General features: G+C 52.5%; 7 protein-coding genes across 7 annotated transcripts; 6 read left to right on the top strand and 1 right to left on the bottom strand.

Moving 5' to 3' along the window:
• Nucleotides 1-1,100: 1,100 nt before the first annotated feature.
• BDQ94DRAFT_144703 (PP1-complex regulatory subunit GLC8) lies at nt 1,101-2,285 on the top strand. The gene is made up of 2 exons (XM_026766497.1): nt 1,101-1,895; nt 1,975-2,285. Exons 1-2 carry the CDS (start codon nt 1,462-1,464, stop codon nt 2,093-2,095), a joined length of 555 nt encoding a protein of 184 aa, XP_026625637.1. The 5' UTR covers nt 1,101-1,461; the 3' UTR covers nt 2,096-2,285.
• A 1,488-nt stretch (nt 2,286-3,773) lies between these two features.
• On the top strand, nt 3,774-5,282 carry sfh5 (CRAL/TRIO domain protein; the record flags this gene model as incomplete). Its single annotated transcript, XM_026769120.1, has 2 exons — nt 3,774-4,537; nt 4,613-5,282. 2 exons carry the CDS (start codon nt 3,774-3,776, stop codon nt 5,280-5,282), a joined length of 1,434 nt encoding a protein of 477 aa, XP_026625636.1.
• A 609-nt stretch (nt 5,283-5,891) lies between these two features.
• BDQ94DRAFT_170849 (terpene cyclase/mutase family protein) lies at nt 5,892-8,208 on the top strand (the record flags this gene model as incomplete). Its single annotated transcript, XM_026771591.1, has 3 exons — nt 5,892-6,562; nt 6,623-8,068; nt 8,118-8,208. The coding sequence occupies 3 exons, from the start codon at nt 5,892-5,894 to the stop codon at nt 8,206-8,208; spliced, it is 2,208 nt and encodes a 735-aa protein (XP_026625635.1).
• A 208-nt stretch (nt 8,209-8,416) lies between these two features.
• On the top strand, nt 8,417-10,320 carry BDQ94DRAFT_38858 (co-chaperone SGT1). The gene is made up of 2 exons (XM_026775641.1): nt 8,417-9,409; nt 9,465-10,320. The coding sequence occupies exons 1-2, from the start codon at nt 8,609-8,611 to the stop codon at nt 10,053-10,055; spliced, it is 1,392 nt and encodes a 463-aa protein (XP_026625634.1). The 5' UTR covers nt 8,417-8,608; the 3' UTR covers nt 10,056-10,320.
• A 65-nt stretch (nt 10,321-10,385) lies between these two features.
• Nucleotides 10,386-12,101, bottom strand: BDQ94DRAFT_38856 (PQ-loop repeat-containing protein). The gene is made up of 2 exons (XM_026775640.1): nt 11,796-12,101; nt 10,386-11,738 (listed from the first exon to the last, which is right to left on the bottom strand). Exons 1-2 carry the CDS (start codon nt 11,849-11,851, stop codon nt 10,637-10,639), a joined length of 1,158 nt encoding a protein of 385 aa, XP_026625633.1. The 5' UTR covers nt 11,852-12,101; the 3' UTR covers nt 10,386-10,636.
• Nucleotides 12,102-12,272: 171 nt separating this feature from the next.
• On the top strand, nt 12,273-13,696 carry BDQ94DRAFT_144695 (putative SIR2 family histone deacetylase). The gene has a single exon (XM_026766496.1). The coding sequence runs from the start codon at nt 12,353-12,355 to the stop codon at nt 13,505-13,507; it is 1,155 nt and encodes a 384-aa protein (XP_026625632.1). The 5' UTR covers nt 12,273-12,352; the 3' UTR covers nt 13,508-13,696.
• Nucleotides 13,697-13,836: 140 nt separating this feature from the next.
• BDQ94DRAFT_38847 (cyclin-dependent serine/threonine-protein kinase phoA) lies at nt 13,837-15,449 on the top strand. Its single transcript, XM_026775639.1, has 3 exons — nt 13,837-14,096; nt 14,179-14,202; nt 14,270-15,449. Exons 1-3 carry the CDS (start codon nt 13,872-13,874, stop codon nt 15,185-15,187), a joined length of 1,167 nt encoding a protein of 388 aa, XP_026625631.1. The 5' UTR covers nt 13,837-13,871; the 3' UTR covers nt 15,188-15,449.
• The last annotated feature ends 324 nt before the right edge of the window (nt 15,450-15,773 follow it).

Raw genomic sequence — 15,773 nt, 5'->3', positions numbered from 1 at the left:
GCTTGGGGCGGCATTCTGCTATTCGATCACTTGTTTGTCTACCATTCTGTTGCTTTGCTTTCTATCTTGCTGGTGAGTCGACGCATCTTTACAAGGGGGACGAAGGGAATCGGGCTCTTGGAGTTCTATTGCATACTGGGCAAGGACGGGAGTGTAGAAACGCTTTGTAGTTTGTTAGCATCTCAGACCGCAGCTGGATGGACGCAGGGAAACCCGGTCCACCAGAGGGGTCAGAATACAAGCAGCTTTATGCAACGTTGATGGGGTCAGGTAGTCAGGTAGCAACCACAACCACGTAGTGGGTCGGGAGTCGACAGTCGATCTTTCGACAGTTTTGAGAGTTCAGAGTAGATGGGACAGTAGGGGAAACAGTAGGAAACAGTCCAGTCCCTCGGATTGCTTGCGACGTCATCGGCGGGCAGCCCCACGTGCCAGGTCACTGACTGTCTGTTTGCATTTACTTCTTACTGCTTCTTCTCCTTCTGTCACTTCTGTCTCAACCCAACTGGACTATTTCCTGGTCGCCTTACTCTTTGACCCCTTTTTTTGTACTTCCTTCTTTTCCCCTTTCTTACCCCTGCTTGTTCTGGCTAAGCAAAGAAAGGAAAAAAAAAGAAAGTGAACCGAGCCACCAGGTAATCATCAGATCCAGCTGGACCGCGCGAACGTGATTCATCATCCGCAACCGTGCCACCGCCCTCATTTGTCGGGCTCATCGCCAGAGGCTGAGGAATCCCACCCCCGCCTCATCCAGGCCTCCTTCTTGTGTGTCTCGTCGCCAGCTCAGCCTCAGATGCTGCCTTTCCTTTCGGGCACTTGCAGCTGACTGTCATTGAATCTTCCCTTTCCCCCTGCTCATTGAATTTCTTTCGGGTCGCATTTATTGCGCATCTGATCCGCCTTCTTATCTTGTTTTCCCTTCCCTTTCCGCTATTCCCCTCTTCTTTTTTCTCATACTTTATTTTCCTTCTGTGGCGGTCGCTGCTGTTTACTTTACAAACTTCCTACCTTATTTCCCCCATCTATACATCTCGACCACACGACTACACGACTCAGTTTCGGTGCGCTTGGCGATCATGTCTCACCATATGGAGGATGCACACAAGCGACCCAAGGGTAAACAAACCTCTTGCGATCATCCGCGTCCTACGCCTGGTTGCTAATCGGACAGCAGGTATTCTGAAGAACTCCAGCTCTCAGGTGCCCCAGGTCGCGCAGCATGCTCACGCTACTTTGACGATCCCTTCAACCTCGGCCGACCCTACGGACACCAAGGAACTTACGCTTCAGAACACCCTCCAGAATGCCGGTCGACGTCGGTCGTCATCCAACACTCGCCCCGGGTCTTCGTCGCGACGACAGTCTCTTGCCAGCATCCACGGTCATCACGACGACTCGTCGCCCCGCCTGAAGTGGGACGAGGCCAACCTGTATCTGACGGAGCAGGAGAAGACGGCCAAGATGAAGATCGACGAGCCCAAGACCCCCTATGCGCCGCGCTATGACCCCGCCGAGGATGAGGACGAGCTGGCGGGCGAGGAAAGTCTGATTGATGCGCAGGATATAGTGGTGGACGAACTGGACAAGACGAAGAAGGCGCCCAAGAAGACGGTCGCAGAGGACGATATTCCGGAGTTGGAGCTGGGAGAGGCCGAGGAGTATGGTGGTGATGCGCATATGGGAGATGCCGATCGGATTGTGCGCGAACGAAGCTTGAGCAATGACTCACATCGGGGCGGGAAGCACGTTGTGGTCGGGGCTGGCGAGCTGAACGGCGAAACCGAGTCTGGTGGAGATACGTTGATGACGGCGGGCGAAGCCGAGGAAAAGCATCGCCAGTTCGAGCAGCATCGGAAGAAGCACTATGAGATGCGGAACATCAAGGATCTCCTTGCGTAAGTTGCTCCCCTATTTCCAGGATGGCTGTGGGATTTCTCATGGAGGTATGGTATACTGACGGGCTTTGTTTTCCAGCCACCCTGAGGATCTCGAGGACGAAATGGACGAAGACGAAGATGAGGGGGACAGCTCAAGTGCCGCGGTGCCGCCCCCGATGCCTAGGATCCCGGAGCGATTTCTAAATGGAGGAAAGTGAGGGTGCGAAAGGAATGGACGGACGGGACTAAGTTATCACTCTACTCGAGAAGGATTACGAGAAGAGGTGATAGGAAAATAGGATGGAGGGAGGGACTAGTTGATTCTTGCTGCATTAACGGACTCTGTATATTCCCCAGCGTTGTTTAGTCATGATGGGACGGACTTGTATGAATCTATGGGAAGTACTTTGCTTTTTTTTTTTTCTTCTTCTCTAGTTGTTCACTCTTCCTGTTAGCTGATGTGGATTTTGTCGGCTCTCCTTTTTCTCTCATAGCGAATTATGGGTTGCTTGATCGATTGATAGACGAGAGAGATAAAAATGAAATGTACGGGGGGAGGAGTTATGGATTATTGACACGTCTTGTTTAAAAACTAGATACGATGAAGTAAATGAGCTAGCTGTCAGGGAAATAACCCACCCGAAGCAGGGAGAGTTCCAGACTGTGTGTCTGACCACAGCAGGCCAGGGGGGACTCGTCACCCTCGGGGTTATATGAGTCGCGTCAAAAAATAGAATCATCCAATACTCTGGGAAGTAAACCGAATCAAAACAACATAGAAGATTATTTATAGGAAAAAAAAAAAAAAAAAAAGGATGCCATTAGAGAAGGTGATAAGTAGTCACCTTGAGTCCGCGGCCAGACTACTCTGAGTAATAGTGAGTTAGAGCACGCGCCTCTCCGCTAAGCCCGAGGCTGTCAAATCATCCGACCACCTGAGACAAGAAGAATAATTATAGTATCAAAATCCAAGAATCGGCATCTCAACCAACCCTCGAGTCGGTGCCTTGCATGTCATCTGGAGGAAGTGAGTGGATGTGAATAGTCACCGCATGCTGTAGCCTGTCAGGGGCATTCTGGGATTTTCCTTGGTGAGTCTGTCTGTCGGTCTCTCTCTCTCCTGAAACATCCTTGCAGGCCCACTCCAAGATTCAGGAGGATGGGATGGATCATTTTCGGTTTCCTAGTCGAGTTGCTATTCTGAGTAACTTGGTTAGTTGGTTATTCTACTGTACTACGGAGTACTAGCTATGTACTCTGTGTGTGTGTGTGTGCCTTCCTTCACTTTCACTCAATGGATCAGATGTTGAATCAAGTATAAGGTTTGTGTTGGGTTCTACTATTATCTAGTGAAGAGTCATGGTATATGACTTTTTCAACCATGGGATGGATCCATATTTAAGTTGTTTGTTTGGTCTACTCTGGATCTGGTCTGAAACCTTCCAGATGACAGAGAAATCGATAGATAAATAAAACAAATCAGTTAGTTGTCTTGTCTGATCGCCGTTGAAACCTCCTAATTGAAATTAACGGCCGCTGCAGCAATTAATTAATTAATCCACTGCTATCTCTGATTGGATTGGGCGCGTTTTCTGTGCTTTCTTAGTTTCGTCTTTGCCTGCTTGTCGCTTCGCTTCGTTTCTTTCGCGCTTTCTGTCTTTTCTGGTCTCTCGTGTTTTCTTCTCTTCTCCTCTTCCTCTTTTCTCTTCCTCTCTCTTTTTCTCTCTCTCTTTTTCTCCCCTGCTGTTCATTTCCACGGCTGTTATTGGAAAGCCATCCCGCTCGCGTCCGATCGCATCACGCAATACCATACATTCATTTTACTTTCCTTATTTCCCCTCTCTCTATCTTTCACTAATCTACTGCTACCAAATAATACATCCCACTACATCCATCATGGCCGATCAGCCCGAAAAGACCGCCGCCGCTCCTGCTGCCCCCGAGGCGCAACCCCCCACCACCACCACTACTACTACCGAGCCTGCAGTTTCGGAGTCTCAGACTCAACCTGAACCTCAGCCAGAAGCCGAACAAAAAGTCGAGCAGGCGACAACAGGAGAAGAGGCATCTCCTGCCCCCGCTGCCACGGAACCTCCCGTGACGGAACCCGCTCCCGCTACCGCCCAGGAGGCCCCCGAGGATAACAAGGAGGAAGCACCCAAGGAAGAGACCAAGGAGACCAAGGCTGAGGAATCCAAGGAGGAGCAGAAGGCCGAAGAGCCCGCGGCTGAGCCCAAGGCCGAAGCAGCAAAAGATGAGGAACAAAAGCCCGCTCAGCCCGAGTATCTGGCCAAGAACCCGGCCCTGAGCCAGTTCTTCGATCGTCTGTCTGCCATTCTCTCCTCCACTGGCCACAATGAGATGTGGGGTGTCACCCTCAAGGACTCCTCGGATGTCCCCACCGTCAACATTCTCATCAAGTTCCTGCGCGCCAACGAGGGTAATGTCAAGCTGGCCGAGGAGCAGCTGACTAAGGCCCTGCAATGGCGCAAGGAGATGAACCCCCTCGCCCTGACCGAGGGCCGCTACAGTGCTGAGCGCTATGGTGGCCTGGGCTATGTCACCAAGTACCCCGAGGCGAATGGCAAGGAGACCATTGTTACTTGGAACGTCTATGGTAATGTCAAGTCTATTGATCAGACCTTTGGCGATGTAGATGGGTAAGTGCTGCTGCTGCTGCTGCTGTTGCTGCTATTTCGGAATTGTGAAGACGGTTAGATCTAACTGTCGCCTAGGTTCATCAAGTGGCGTGTCGCGCTCATGGAGCTCGCTGTCAAGGACTTGAAGTTGAGTGAGGCGACGACCGTGATCGACTACGACGGTGAGGACCCGTACCAGATGCTCCAGGTCCACGACTACCAGAACGTCAGCTTCCTCCGGCTGAACCCCACCATCAAGGCGGCCAGCAAGAAGACCATCGAGGTGTTCTCCATGGCCTACCCCGAGCTGCTGCGGGAGAAGTTCTTCGTCAACGTGCCTGCCATCATGGGCTGGATGTTCGCCGCCATGAAGGTCTTCCTCAGCAAGAACACCACCCGCAAGTTCCACCCCATCTCCAACGGTGCCAACCTGGCCCGCGAGTTCCCTTCCCTGAAGGACAAGTTCCCCAAGACCTATGGTGGTAACGGCGCGACCCTGGAGGAGGATGCGTTCACGGTCAACCTCGAGAAGGCCGAGCCTGCCCCGGAGGCTCCCAAGGAGGAGCCTAAGGAGGAGTCCAAGCAGGAGCAGGCCGAGGCTTCCAAGGAAGAAGCCAAGGCAGAGCAGGCTGAGGCTCCCAAGGAAGAGGTAAAGGAGGAGGCCAAGGAGGAAGCCAAGACAGAGCAGCCGGCGGCCGAGGAGCCGGCCAAGGCAGAGGCTGCAGTGACGACCCAGGAGGCGCCCGCCGCAGCGGAAGCCAAATAAAAAGCTAGCAGGAGGCGTAATTCACGCCTGGTCGGGATGAGGCCAGGATCACATAATTTACGGTAATGGATGGGACAGGTTGGATTGATACCCGGGGGAATCGGTAGAATGATTCCGTGTCGTTTTGCGTACTTGATACCTCTCGATAGTGTGTGCTTTATGTTCTGGGATTGATGATGGAGTGCAGAAACACTAGATAGTAATATTTAATGTAACAGGTCATATAGCCGCTGATTTAACGTTACGATGTTTCTCTCGCGTCGACCGTTATTCCATGCGTTCCTGCATGCAGCAGTAAACTATAACACCGGATTTCCTGCTCTCTTTATGCTGATCTCCAGCCAGGCACCCCTGATGACTCAGCAGCCAGTGTCCCTCAGTTCCCTGCACCAACAAAAACACCAACTGCACAGCTGCTGCACGAACAACAGGCAGCAAATAAGATCCGGGCAAGGGAGATCAGTGTGTTGTTCTTCCTTTCTCTCCTCTCGAGTGTGGTTGTATCCTATAAGCCATTCCTCCCACTATCCCTCTCCACTCACCTCAACCCTGCCATTCCACCCTTTCAATCCCCCCAACACCATAAGTGTACAACAACCCCCCATCACAATGTCGGGATCTCACATCGGCCCGTGGAGAACTCCCGCCCAAGGCCATCTCACCCCCGACGCCAACGGCGATCTCAAAACTGACTATACGCGCTGGCGCCTCCGCGACGACCGCGGCCGCCAAACCTGGCACTACCTGGAATCCGACGCAGAGAACGAGCAATGGCCTCAATCCATCGCAGATAAGTACTTCTTGGGTCTTCCCACGGGACTTCCCGAGCTCCCCAAACCCCAGACGCCCCTGCAATGCGCCGAGAACGGACTTGAGTTCTTCTCCAAGTTGCAGCTGGAGCCGGGCAATTGGGCGTGCGAGTATGGCGGGCCCATGTTCTTGCTGCCTGTCTTGATCATCACGTATTATGTTACTAAGACGCCTATTCCGCCGGAGTATGCCACCGAGATTAAGCGGTATTTGTTTGCTAGGCAGCATCCTGAGGATGGCGGCTGGGGGTTGCATATTGAAGCTCACAGTTCTGTGTTTGGTACTTGTATGAATTATGTTACGTTGAGGTTGGTCGGTGTGAGCGAGGATGATCCTAGGATGATCAAGGCCAGGGGGTTGTTGCATCAGTTTGGAGGCGCTATCTATGGGCCCCATTGGGCGAAATTCTCGCTGGCTGTCTTGGGTGTGATGGATTGGGAGTGTGTGAATCCGGTGCCGCCGGAGATTTGGTACGTTTGTTTCTATCATGTCTAGTGGGTGATTTGTGGATGGGATACTGATTCGGGCAGGCTACTTCCTGACTGGGTGCCATTTGCGCCCTGGCGCTGGTGGATTCATATTCGCCAGGTCTTTCTGCCCATGTCGTATCTGTGGTCTAAGAGGTTCTCGCATCCCTTGGACCCTCTCACCAAGCAGCTGCGGCAGGAGCTGTATACCCAGCCGTATGACTCGATTGACTTTGCGGCGCATCGCAACTCAATTCACAAGGCGGACAATTACTACCCCAAGACTTGGCTGCTGAATACCTTGAACTCTCTGCTCGTCAACATCTGGAACCCCTACCTTCGTGTCCCTGCCATTGTGCGTCGCGCGGAGGAGTGGACGTGGGAGTTGGTCCGCATGGAGGACGAGAATACCGACTACGCTGGCCTGGGGCCTGTGAGCAACCCGTTCAACATGATTGTGTGCTACGAACATGACGGTCCGGACAGCTACTCGGTCCGTCGCCATCGCGAACGGCTGCACGACTACATGTGGATGAAGGACGAGGGCATGCTGATGAACGGCACCAACGGCGTCCAGGTATGGGATACGGCCTTTATCACGCAGAGTATCGTGGTGGCCGGGTTCGGCGATGACCCGAAATGGCGGCCCATGCTCACCAAGGCACTGGAGTTCCTGGAAGACCATCAGCTGCGCGAGAACGTGCCGGACCAGGAGAAGTGCTACCGCCAGCACCGCAAGGGCGCATGGCCATTCAGCAACAAGACGCAGGGATACACGGTCAGCGACTGCACCGCCGAGGGACTGCGCTCGACCATCCAGCTGCAGGAGATGCACAACTTCCCGAAACTGATCTCGGAGGAGCGATTGAAGGACAGCGTCGACTGCCTGCTCCTGATGCAGAACCCCACTGGTGGGTTCACCGAGTACGAAACCACGCGGGCATCCGAGAAAGTCGAGTGGCTCAACGCAGCCGAGGTGTTCGGCGGGATCATGATCGGATACGACTATCCCGAGTGCACGACCGCGTCCGTCACCGCGCTCTCCCTCTTCAGCAAATACTATCCGAATTACCGGGCCGCAGAGATCAAGTCCGCCAAGGAAAAGGCCGTTCAGTACATCAAGCGGGTGCAGCGCGCCGACGGCAGCTGGTACGGGTCCTGGGGCATCTGCTTCACGTACGCGGCGATGTTTGCCCTGGAGAGTTTGGCCAGCATCGGAGAGACGTACGAGACGAGCGCGGACTCCCGACGCGGATGCGAATTCCTCATCTCGAAGCAAAAGGAGGACGGCGGCTGGGGCGAGTCGTACCTCAGCAGCGAGAAGCACGTCTATGTGCAGCACGAGAAGTCGCAGGTCGTGCAGACGGCATGGGCCAGTCTGGCGTTGATGGAGGCCGGGTATCCGCATAAGGAGCCGCTGCGGAAAGCAATGCAGCTGCTGATGTCGCGGCAGCAGGCCAATGGAGAGTGGTTGCAGGAGTCGATTGAGGGAGTGTTTAACCAATCTTGGTGAGTATCATGATCGATTGACTGAGAGTTCTCCACTAACGAGTGACAGCATGATTTCGTATCCCAACTATAAGCTGTACTGGCCGATCCGGGCGTTGGGATTGTATGCGCGCAAGTTTGGCAATGAGGAGTTGGTCTGATCTTCTATGGATTGCTCTTCTATGAGTACATGTATTACTACTATACTACTATAACCTTCTACTAATTGATAATATGATTCATGTATACTACCTTCTTTTATCGTTGATCTGGAGAGTATAGATGTGTAGCCAATCACGTGGATGCGCCGCTCCCCGCATCTCTCCAAAGAAGATCATCGAACTTGTTTCCATTCCATTCACCTCTCCACTTGTATTCCTCTTTCTCTTTCACATTATTTACTTTTCTCTTCGGAGATTCCCTTACAAACAACAAGACTCATTTTTCACGTCTCGTACTCAGACCCATACTTAAACCACCTATCTACCCACCCAACGAACACAACACAACACCTCCATCCAAACACCACTACACTCCCACCCACCACCTCAAAACCTCAAAATGAACGCCGCCTCCCTCGGCGACACCGCCCTCCAACAGTCCGACCCCCACACCGCAACAATCCACTACACGACCGCCCTCCTCACGCACCCGCGCTCGCCCAGCTACTTCATCAAACGCTCAACAGCCTTCTCGCGCCTAAAGCCCACACCGAACCTCTCCGCCGCCCTCCGCGATGCCGAATCCGCCGTTCTTCTCGCCCGCGAGCGGGGGAAACGCGAGCTGATCGTCGAGGCGCAGATGCGGAGAGCCATCGTTTTGTTTCTCATGGGGAGATACGTTGCTGCGGAGGGGGTGGTGGGCGTGGTGGAGGGTATGATTGGATTGGATAAGGACGGTAATGGTGGGGAAGATAAGGAGGAGAAGGTGAGGAAGGCGATGGGGGGTGGTGCTGGGAAGGGTATTGAGGCGGAGGTGAGGATTTGGGGAGCGAAGATTAGGGCGAAGGTCAACGGTTTGGGCGAGCAGAGTGGTGAGGGTGGGGAGAAGGTGGAGGAGGTTCCGGTGGGGGTTAAAGTGCCGGGGGAGAAGGAGTTGAAGGGGCAGTTGGAGGAGTTGAGGGGAGGGAAGGTTGGTGAGGGTATTGGTGGTGAAGAGAAGGAAAGTCAGAAGCTTGAGGATAAGGTGGAGGAGAAGGAGAGAGCTGAGGTCAAGGAGACTCAGCAGCAGCAGCAACAACAACAGCAGCAGCAGGTCAAGGTCCGTCATGAATGGTACCAGTCCGGTGAGACGGTTGTTGTGACGCTCTACGTAAAAGGCGTGCCCAAGGATAAAGTGGCTATTGAGCTGAAAGAGGACTCGGTATGTATTCATTCCCCTTGACCTAAACATGCAAGCCACTAACCTATATACATAGACATCCATTCAATTCCCCCTCCCCTCCGGCGCCGAATACGACTTCACTCTCGACCCCCTCTTCGCTCCCATCGACCCCTCCACCTCTAAAGTCTCCGTCTTTTCCACAAAGATCGAAATCTCCCTGCGCAAGAAAACTCCCGGCCAGAAATGGAGCGCCCTGGAATCTACCACCGGACCTGTCATCTCTACTCCCCAGCCCACGGTTACACCCACCACTACCACCACACAAGCCCAAGCCCCATCATACCCCACCTCCTCCCGACACGGCGCCAAAGACTGGGACAAGCTCGCCTCCAGCCTAACCCAGAAACCGAAAAAGGACAAGACCAAGAGCAGCTCAAAGCCCAAGGATGAACAAGGAGAAGGAGAAGAAGATGATGGTGAAGCATCCGACGCCGAATCCATCAACTCCGACTTCGGAGGCGGTGATGCCGTCGATGGCTTCTTCAAGAAACTCTATGCCAATGCGGACCCGGATACCCGCCGCGCTATGGTGAAGAGTTATGTGGAGAGTCAGGGGACGTCGTTGAGTACGAATTGGGATGAGGTTGGGCAGGGGCCGGTTAAGGTTAGGCCGCCTAGTGAGTAATTTTCTTTCTTCTTTTCTTTCTTGGTATCTGAGAGAAAGGAAAGAGGGGAGGAAGAAAGGAATGTGAGTTGGAAGATGGAGAAGAAGGGGGTATGCAAATTGAAAGCGTGGAGTTATGGTCTACATCCATGTTGTGGGTGCATGTGGGTGGTGTTTTAGGTTCTGGAGTTGCTTCCCTTGCTAGTTACTTGTTTTGTGTAGCTTAGCCTTAGCTTAGCTTAGCTCTGCTTTACTTGTGTAATGGTAATCATTGCGAGATGTCGAGACTCTGCTATTACTTACCTTGTAAACATGATACGTAGACTACTACATTATACACCTAATGTAGAAGCAAGTATAGTATAAGATAATAAATAATTATATACACGAAAAGCAACTCCGATCCAACCAAGCGCCAATCATATGAGCAAGAGTAGCATAGCAACCTGGCCATATAGCACGCAAGCGTTTTCAGAATAAATCATTATAAATCAAGCAATCCCTAAGTACCAACACCAACACCTCTTTATGTCTTCCCAGAGGCATAATCACTCAAGAAAAAAAGAATAAACAAGAGAGAATGTAAACCACATGCGAATATTTTACCTCGCCTCTGCATCCACCTCACCCCCATTCGCATCCTGGTACAAGAAAAATTGGATAAAGATACACATATCCAGCAATAACGTACCAAAGCTCCCAATCAGCCAAGACAGATTGACCAGAATATATCGACCATACAGCGATGCCAGTTCATCAGATCGACATCGACCATGATGCGAGCGTTCACACACAGGCGAATACGCCAGGATTGAAAGGACGTAGGTCAAATTGCCGATACAGGCGAAGAGGAAGAAGAGCAGGGAAACACCGTCTGTTGACTTGCGGCGATAATTGAGGAGGATCTGTGGGAGGCGGGAACCGAGGTACAGGACTGCGCAGAGGTAGCCGAAAACTTGGCCTAGTGTGTCCATTTTCAGGTCATCAGGGCTGTCTTTATGCTTGTTGTTGTTATTCTTGTCCGATGAGAGTGATGACGTTTGGCTGATGTACCAGCCCAAGATGCCGGCGGCACAGACGAGGATGATGGCCGAACCGTTGAAGAAGGTGGCTTGGAGCAGTGTTAGGGTTCGAGGGGGACGGGGTTGCTTGGCTGGTTCGACGAGCGGAGTCACTGGGGAGAGGTGAGTTCCGTCGACGGTCGTATGAAGAAATGAAGAGGCGGAGTGACGGCGATGGGCGAGCAAGGGCTGGTGGTGAGGGGTGATGGTAGCCGATGATGCTGGGCTACGAGTGTCCAAAGGAGCCTGGTAAGAGGCACTGCGTTGTTTGGAGGAAAGCAACGTGGTGCGCTCTGTGGGCTTCCGAGGCACGACAGGAGAGGGAATCTCAGTGTCCTCGTCGTAAGTTTCTGCCGTGATGGGAGAGACAGGCCGCGGCGGCGAGGATGGTTCGTCGCGCAGTGTGAATCCCCGATAGTAGAAGCATTGTGCTAAAAGCACCACATCGGCTAAAGTGTAGTACACCGCGAGAATGATCATGGTTGGCAGGACGCCCTGCAGGACGGCACCGAGGATGTTGAACACATCGCCGGCAAGCCAGACGATGAGGAAAAGAAGCGAAAGGCCATCAGCTGAGCCGCGACGAAAATTTTCAATGATCTGTGGGGAGAAGACCACCACCCAGCACGCAATCGAGATGGATCTATCAGTGATCAGTATCGAACACATCCAATTCTAGCATACTCTGGCATAAACATACCCACATATGCCACTCAGTGCCTCTAGATCTATATTGCCGGTGACTGCGGGAAACATGTCCGGGCGGTGCGAACGAGAGAGCGATTGGGCGTTTTCCCAATCAATGCTCTACTCTATAATCTAAGCAGAAAGAGGCTAGCAAAACCGGTCGACAGCAAACAAAGACGCGTTGATGGAATGAAGCAGATGGCCGGCGATGACGTTCGCAGAGTCTGCGAAGGGTGCAGATCACGTGGGACGATCCGGGGTAGCTCCTCTCAGTCTAGACCAAGAATGGACACCCAGATCGACTTGCTTCCACTTTTACTTCTTTTGGCTGGGGACGCTTTGTTCCTTGTCGGCCGCAATGCTCTGTATCGTACATTCTGGGCCTTCTGGTCATCTATTACTATCTGATCAAGTAATACTTGCCCCGTGTAGACTGACCATCCATTTCACACTCATTGGGACTGTGTACGTCATGTGACCGATTAGTCAAGCCGTGACGTCGATGATCAACCAGCGCCCATCTGAACCAGCCTTCTCGAAGCTTCAACATCCATCAATCATGTGGCTTCAATGACTGCTCCAGCAATTCGGATTCCCTTTACGGGCCCTCTGCCTCCGCCGATTATTGTCCCTCCGTCCGCTCGCACGGTCGCAGGTGCCATTGATGCGCTTTTAACCTTTTTGACGGCCCCACCGTCGCCGTACCTGCGCGGCGTTGATGTAGGCAGGCATTCCCAGACAGTGCTCTTGACAGGCGCTGGTATCTCGGTAGCTTCAGGCTTGTCTGATTATCGGGGTGAGAATGGCACGTACATCACAAATAAGACGTATCGGCCGATCTACTACCACGAGTTCGTCGCTCGCCATGAGTTCCGCAAGCGATACTGGGCGCGAAGCTTCATTGGGTGGCCGGGGCTCCTCAAGGCAAAGCCAAATTCGACGCACTGGGCTATCAAAGACATTGGTACGAAAGGCTATATTAGTTCAGTGGTGACGCAAAATGTCGACTCCTTTCATTCTGTCGCGCATCCAGAACTACCCACACTCGAACTCCACGGCTACTTGCGTTCTGCCGTCTGCATCAATTGTCGAACTCAAGTCCCGCGAGACGAGTTCCAGCAATCGCTCGAGCGGCTGAACCCCGCCTGGGCAGGGTTCCTCAAGAAAATGGTCGATATTGGCGCGCTGAATGCAGACAACCCTGAGGAGCAGAGACGGAGGGGCTTGAAAATCAACCCGGATGGCGATGTAGATTTACCGGAGGCCCCTTATTCGACCTTTCGGTATCCAGCATGTCCGACGTGCTTGGAGAAGCCACCCCGATTGCAGGATGGGTCCCAATCCCGTGTGGAGGTAGAGCGCGACGGGGCTTGGCTTCCAAGTTCTACGGCGGGAATTCTGAAGCCGGCGGTCATTATGTTTGGAGAGAATATCGACCCAGCTGTCAGGCTGGGAGCAGAAGAGGCCATCGATGATGCGGGCAGGCTCCTTGTCCTAGGCAGCAGTCTCGCCACATACTCGGCGTGGCGCCTAGTGGAAAGGGCCTATAAACGAGGGATGCCGATTGGCATCATCAACATAGGAGGTGTCCGGAACGAATCGATCCTCTTTAGCAAGGCGGAACAAGAGACGGAGGCTGTATGCCGGCATGTCCGTTGCAGTCTCCCGTCCCAGGATATTCTAGGCCCTGTGGCAGCACAACTGCCTTCACTTACTCATCATTAGGGTCCATATATAGATTGAAAAAAGGATGTGATGTATAGATGGCGGTGAGGTGTATGAACCGCTTACAGATAAGCATCATAGTATATGTACAAGCGATAAAAGTTGAATCCAAGCCTGCATTATTGGAGACGTTACTATATCCAAATTAACTGTATCCATCAGATGGAATACTCTAGAAAAGATAATTATAGGCACTCCAGAATGATTGGCAACGGCGAGTTAAGATAGGCATGTAATAGACGCCGGGATAGTGGAGACCAGCCAAGTAGGAGAAGGCGAGTTACAAAGTGATGGCGGGCCAGTCAGCCGCCCGTCCGCTGTTCGATTCCAGCGCGGGGCTCTGCATTCGCCGGTTCAGATCAGCATGGACATGGACGGTCGCGACCGCTCAAAAAGCAGGACATTGCAACCTCCAACCGCCGACTATTTGGATCTCATCTCTAACTTGGCCTCTCCCAAGACTTTTCTCTTCCATCACCCACGCTCCACCTCTCGTTCTCATCCAACTCCTGCTGCGCAGAGTACCACCGTCGCACCATCGACCACCATGGACAAGCAGCAGCCCAGCTCGTTCCAGCAGCTGGAAAAGGTGTGTTTTGATGGCTTCCCTACTGTCTACCAAGATATCACCCATCAAATGAGAGATTTGTGATGCTAACTGCTGATTCTAGCTTGGAGAAGGCACCTATGCCACCGTACGAACCCCTCCCTCCGCACGGCCGATCCTCTTAAATCGCACTATGTACTGACACCCTCTCGCAGGTCTTCAAGGGACGCAATCGCCAAACTGGCGAGCTGGTCGCCCTGAAAGAGATCCATCTCGATTCTGAAGAGGGAACGCCATCCACCGCCATTCGAGAAATATCGTTGATGAAGGAGCTGAAGCACGAGAGCATCGTGTCGCTCTATGATGTGATTCACACGGAGAACAAACTCATGCTCGTCTTTGAGTACATGGACAAGGATCTGAAGAAGTACATGGATACCCGCGCCGACCGCGGCCAGTTGGACCAAGCCACAATCATGTCATTCATGCACCAGCTTCTCAAGGGCATTGCGTTTTGCCATGAGAACCGCGTTCTCCACCGCGATCTGAAGCCTCAAAACCTCCTCATCAACAAGAAGGGACAACTTAAACTTGGAGATTTCGGTCTAGCCCGCGCCTTTGGCATTCCCGTCAATACTTTCTCCAACGAAGTCGTGACCTTGTGGTACCGTGCCCCAGATGTGCTTCTGGGCAGCCGCACATACAACACGAGCATCGACATCTGGTCTGCTGGATGTATCATGGCGGAACTCTACACTGGCCGTCCTCTGTTCCCCGGCACCACCAACGAAGACCAGCTTATCAAGATCTTCCGCCTGATGGGAACCCCTTCGGAACGCTCATGGCCCGGCATCTCCCAGCTCCCGGAGTACAAGCCAAACTTCCACGTATATGCGACGCAGGATCTCAGTCTCATTCTCCCCCAGATTGACCCCCTAGGTCTGGATCTCTTGAGCCGGATGCTCCAGCTCCGGCCAGAGATGCGGATCAGTGCCCAGGACGCCCTGCATCACCCCTGGTTCCGCGATCTCCCGCAATTGCAGGCGCAATTGCAGCAACAGCAGCAGCAGCAACAACAACAACAAATGGCTGGGGCGTATGGTGGCATGGTTCCCCCACAGCAAACATATTGAGTTCTTTGATGCGTTTCTGTTTTCCTTATAGTTCGTTTTCATCATGTACAGCCTATCGTTTACCTTGACTTGCGTTCATCTGCTTCCTCGTGGAAGGCTTGACGAGCAACGGATTCGGTTTTAGAATGGGGAGCGCGGCGTTTGACTCCTGAGAGGACATTCGAATGATTCTTGCTGTTTTCTGCTTTCTTTGCGTTGCATATGGACCCAGAGAACCGATGGCATCTCGTAGATAAACTTAGCCATTATACTTATCTATTGCTCTCTATTACCTTCCATTATCGTAGCTTATTACAAGCGCAGGGACAGCAGCGACGATATGTTGTCCCGCAGACAACTAAATCAATCCTGACAAGCCTTTATCAGTGCCGGATATAAGCCCTAACATTCCACGCAACCAAGTTGAACACAGTAGCTAATCTCAGCTCGCCACGAAAAGACAACATACAATAAGGACCATCTTTATATTTTTCAAACTGATTTAAGCACTACAAATATACAGTAGCCTACACATCTTACTTTATAGGTACCTAAAATCTGCAATATATGTAGGTACTCCGGCCTTCTGGCCGGATCTATATAGGTC

The sequence above is a fragment of the Aspergillus welwitschiae genome (assembly GCF_003344945.1).
Source record: "Aspergillus welwitschiae strain CBS 139.54b unplaced genomic scaffold BDQ94scaffold_18, whole genome shotgun sequence".
In the NCBI taxonomy this organism is placed as follows: domain Eukaryota; kingdom Fungi; phylum Ascomycota; class Eurotiomycetes; order Eurotiales; family Aspergillaceae; genus Aspergillus; species Aspergillus welwitschiae.
The sequence above is the reverse complement of the archived record's forward strand: the minus strand, read 5'-3'. Positions and strand labels throughout refer to the sequence as shown.

Bases quoted from the DNA above. Each gene is read 5' to 3' on its own strand.
- BDQ94DRAFT_144703 (XM_026766497.1), top strand. From the start codon at position 1,462: ATGAAGATCGACGAGCCCAAGACCCCCTATGCGCCGCGCTATGACCCC. The intron at 1,896-1,974 runs GTAAGTTGCTCC...TTTGTTTTCCAG, and splicing joins AACATCAAGGATCTCCTTGC to CCACCCTGAGGATCTCGAGG.
- BDQ94DRAFT_38858 (XM_026775641.1), top strand. From the start codon at position 8,609: ATGAACGCCGCCTCCCTCGGCGACACCGCCCTCCAACAGTCCGACCCC. The intron at 9,410-9,464 runs GTATGTATTCAT...CTATATACATAG, and splicing joins TTGAGCTGAAAGAGGACTCG to ACATCCATTCAATTCCCCCT.
- BDQ94DRAFT_38856 (XM_026775640.1), bottom strand. From the start codon at position 11,851: ATGTTTCCCGCAGTCACCGGCAATATAGATCTAGAGGCACTGAGTGGC. The intron at 11,739-11,795 runs GTATGTTTATGC...GATCACTGATAG, and splicing joins GCACTGAGTGGCATATGTGG to ATCCATCTCGATTGCGTGCT.
- BDQ94DRAFT_144695 (XM_026766496.1), top strand. From the start codon at position 12,353: ATGACTGCTCCAGCAATTCGGATTCCCTTTACGGGCCCTCTGCCTCCG.
- BDQ94DRAFT_38847 (XM_026775639.1), top strand. From the start codon at position 13,872: ATGGACATGGACGGTCGCGACCGCTCAAAAAGCAGGACATTGCAACCT. The intron at 14,097-14,178 runs GTGTGTTTTGAT...TGCTGATTCTAG, and splicing joins CGTTCCAGCAGCTGGAAAAG to CTTGGAGAAGGCACCTATGC. The intron at 14,203-14,269 runs GTACGAACCCCT...ACCCTCTCGCAG, and splicing joins GAGAAGGCACCTATGCCACC to GTCTTCAAGGGACGCAATCG.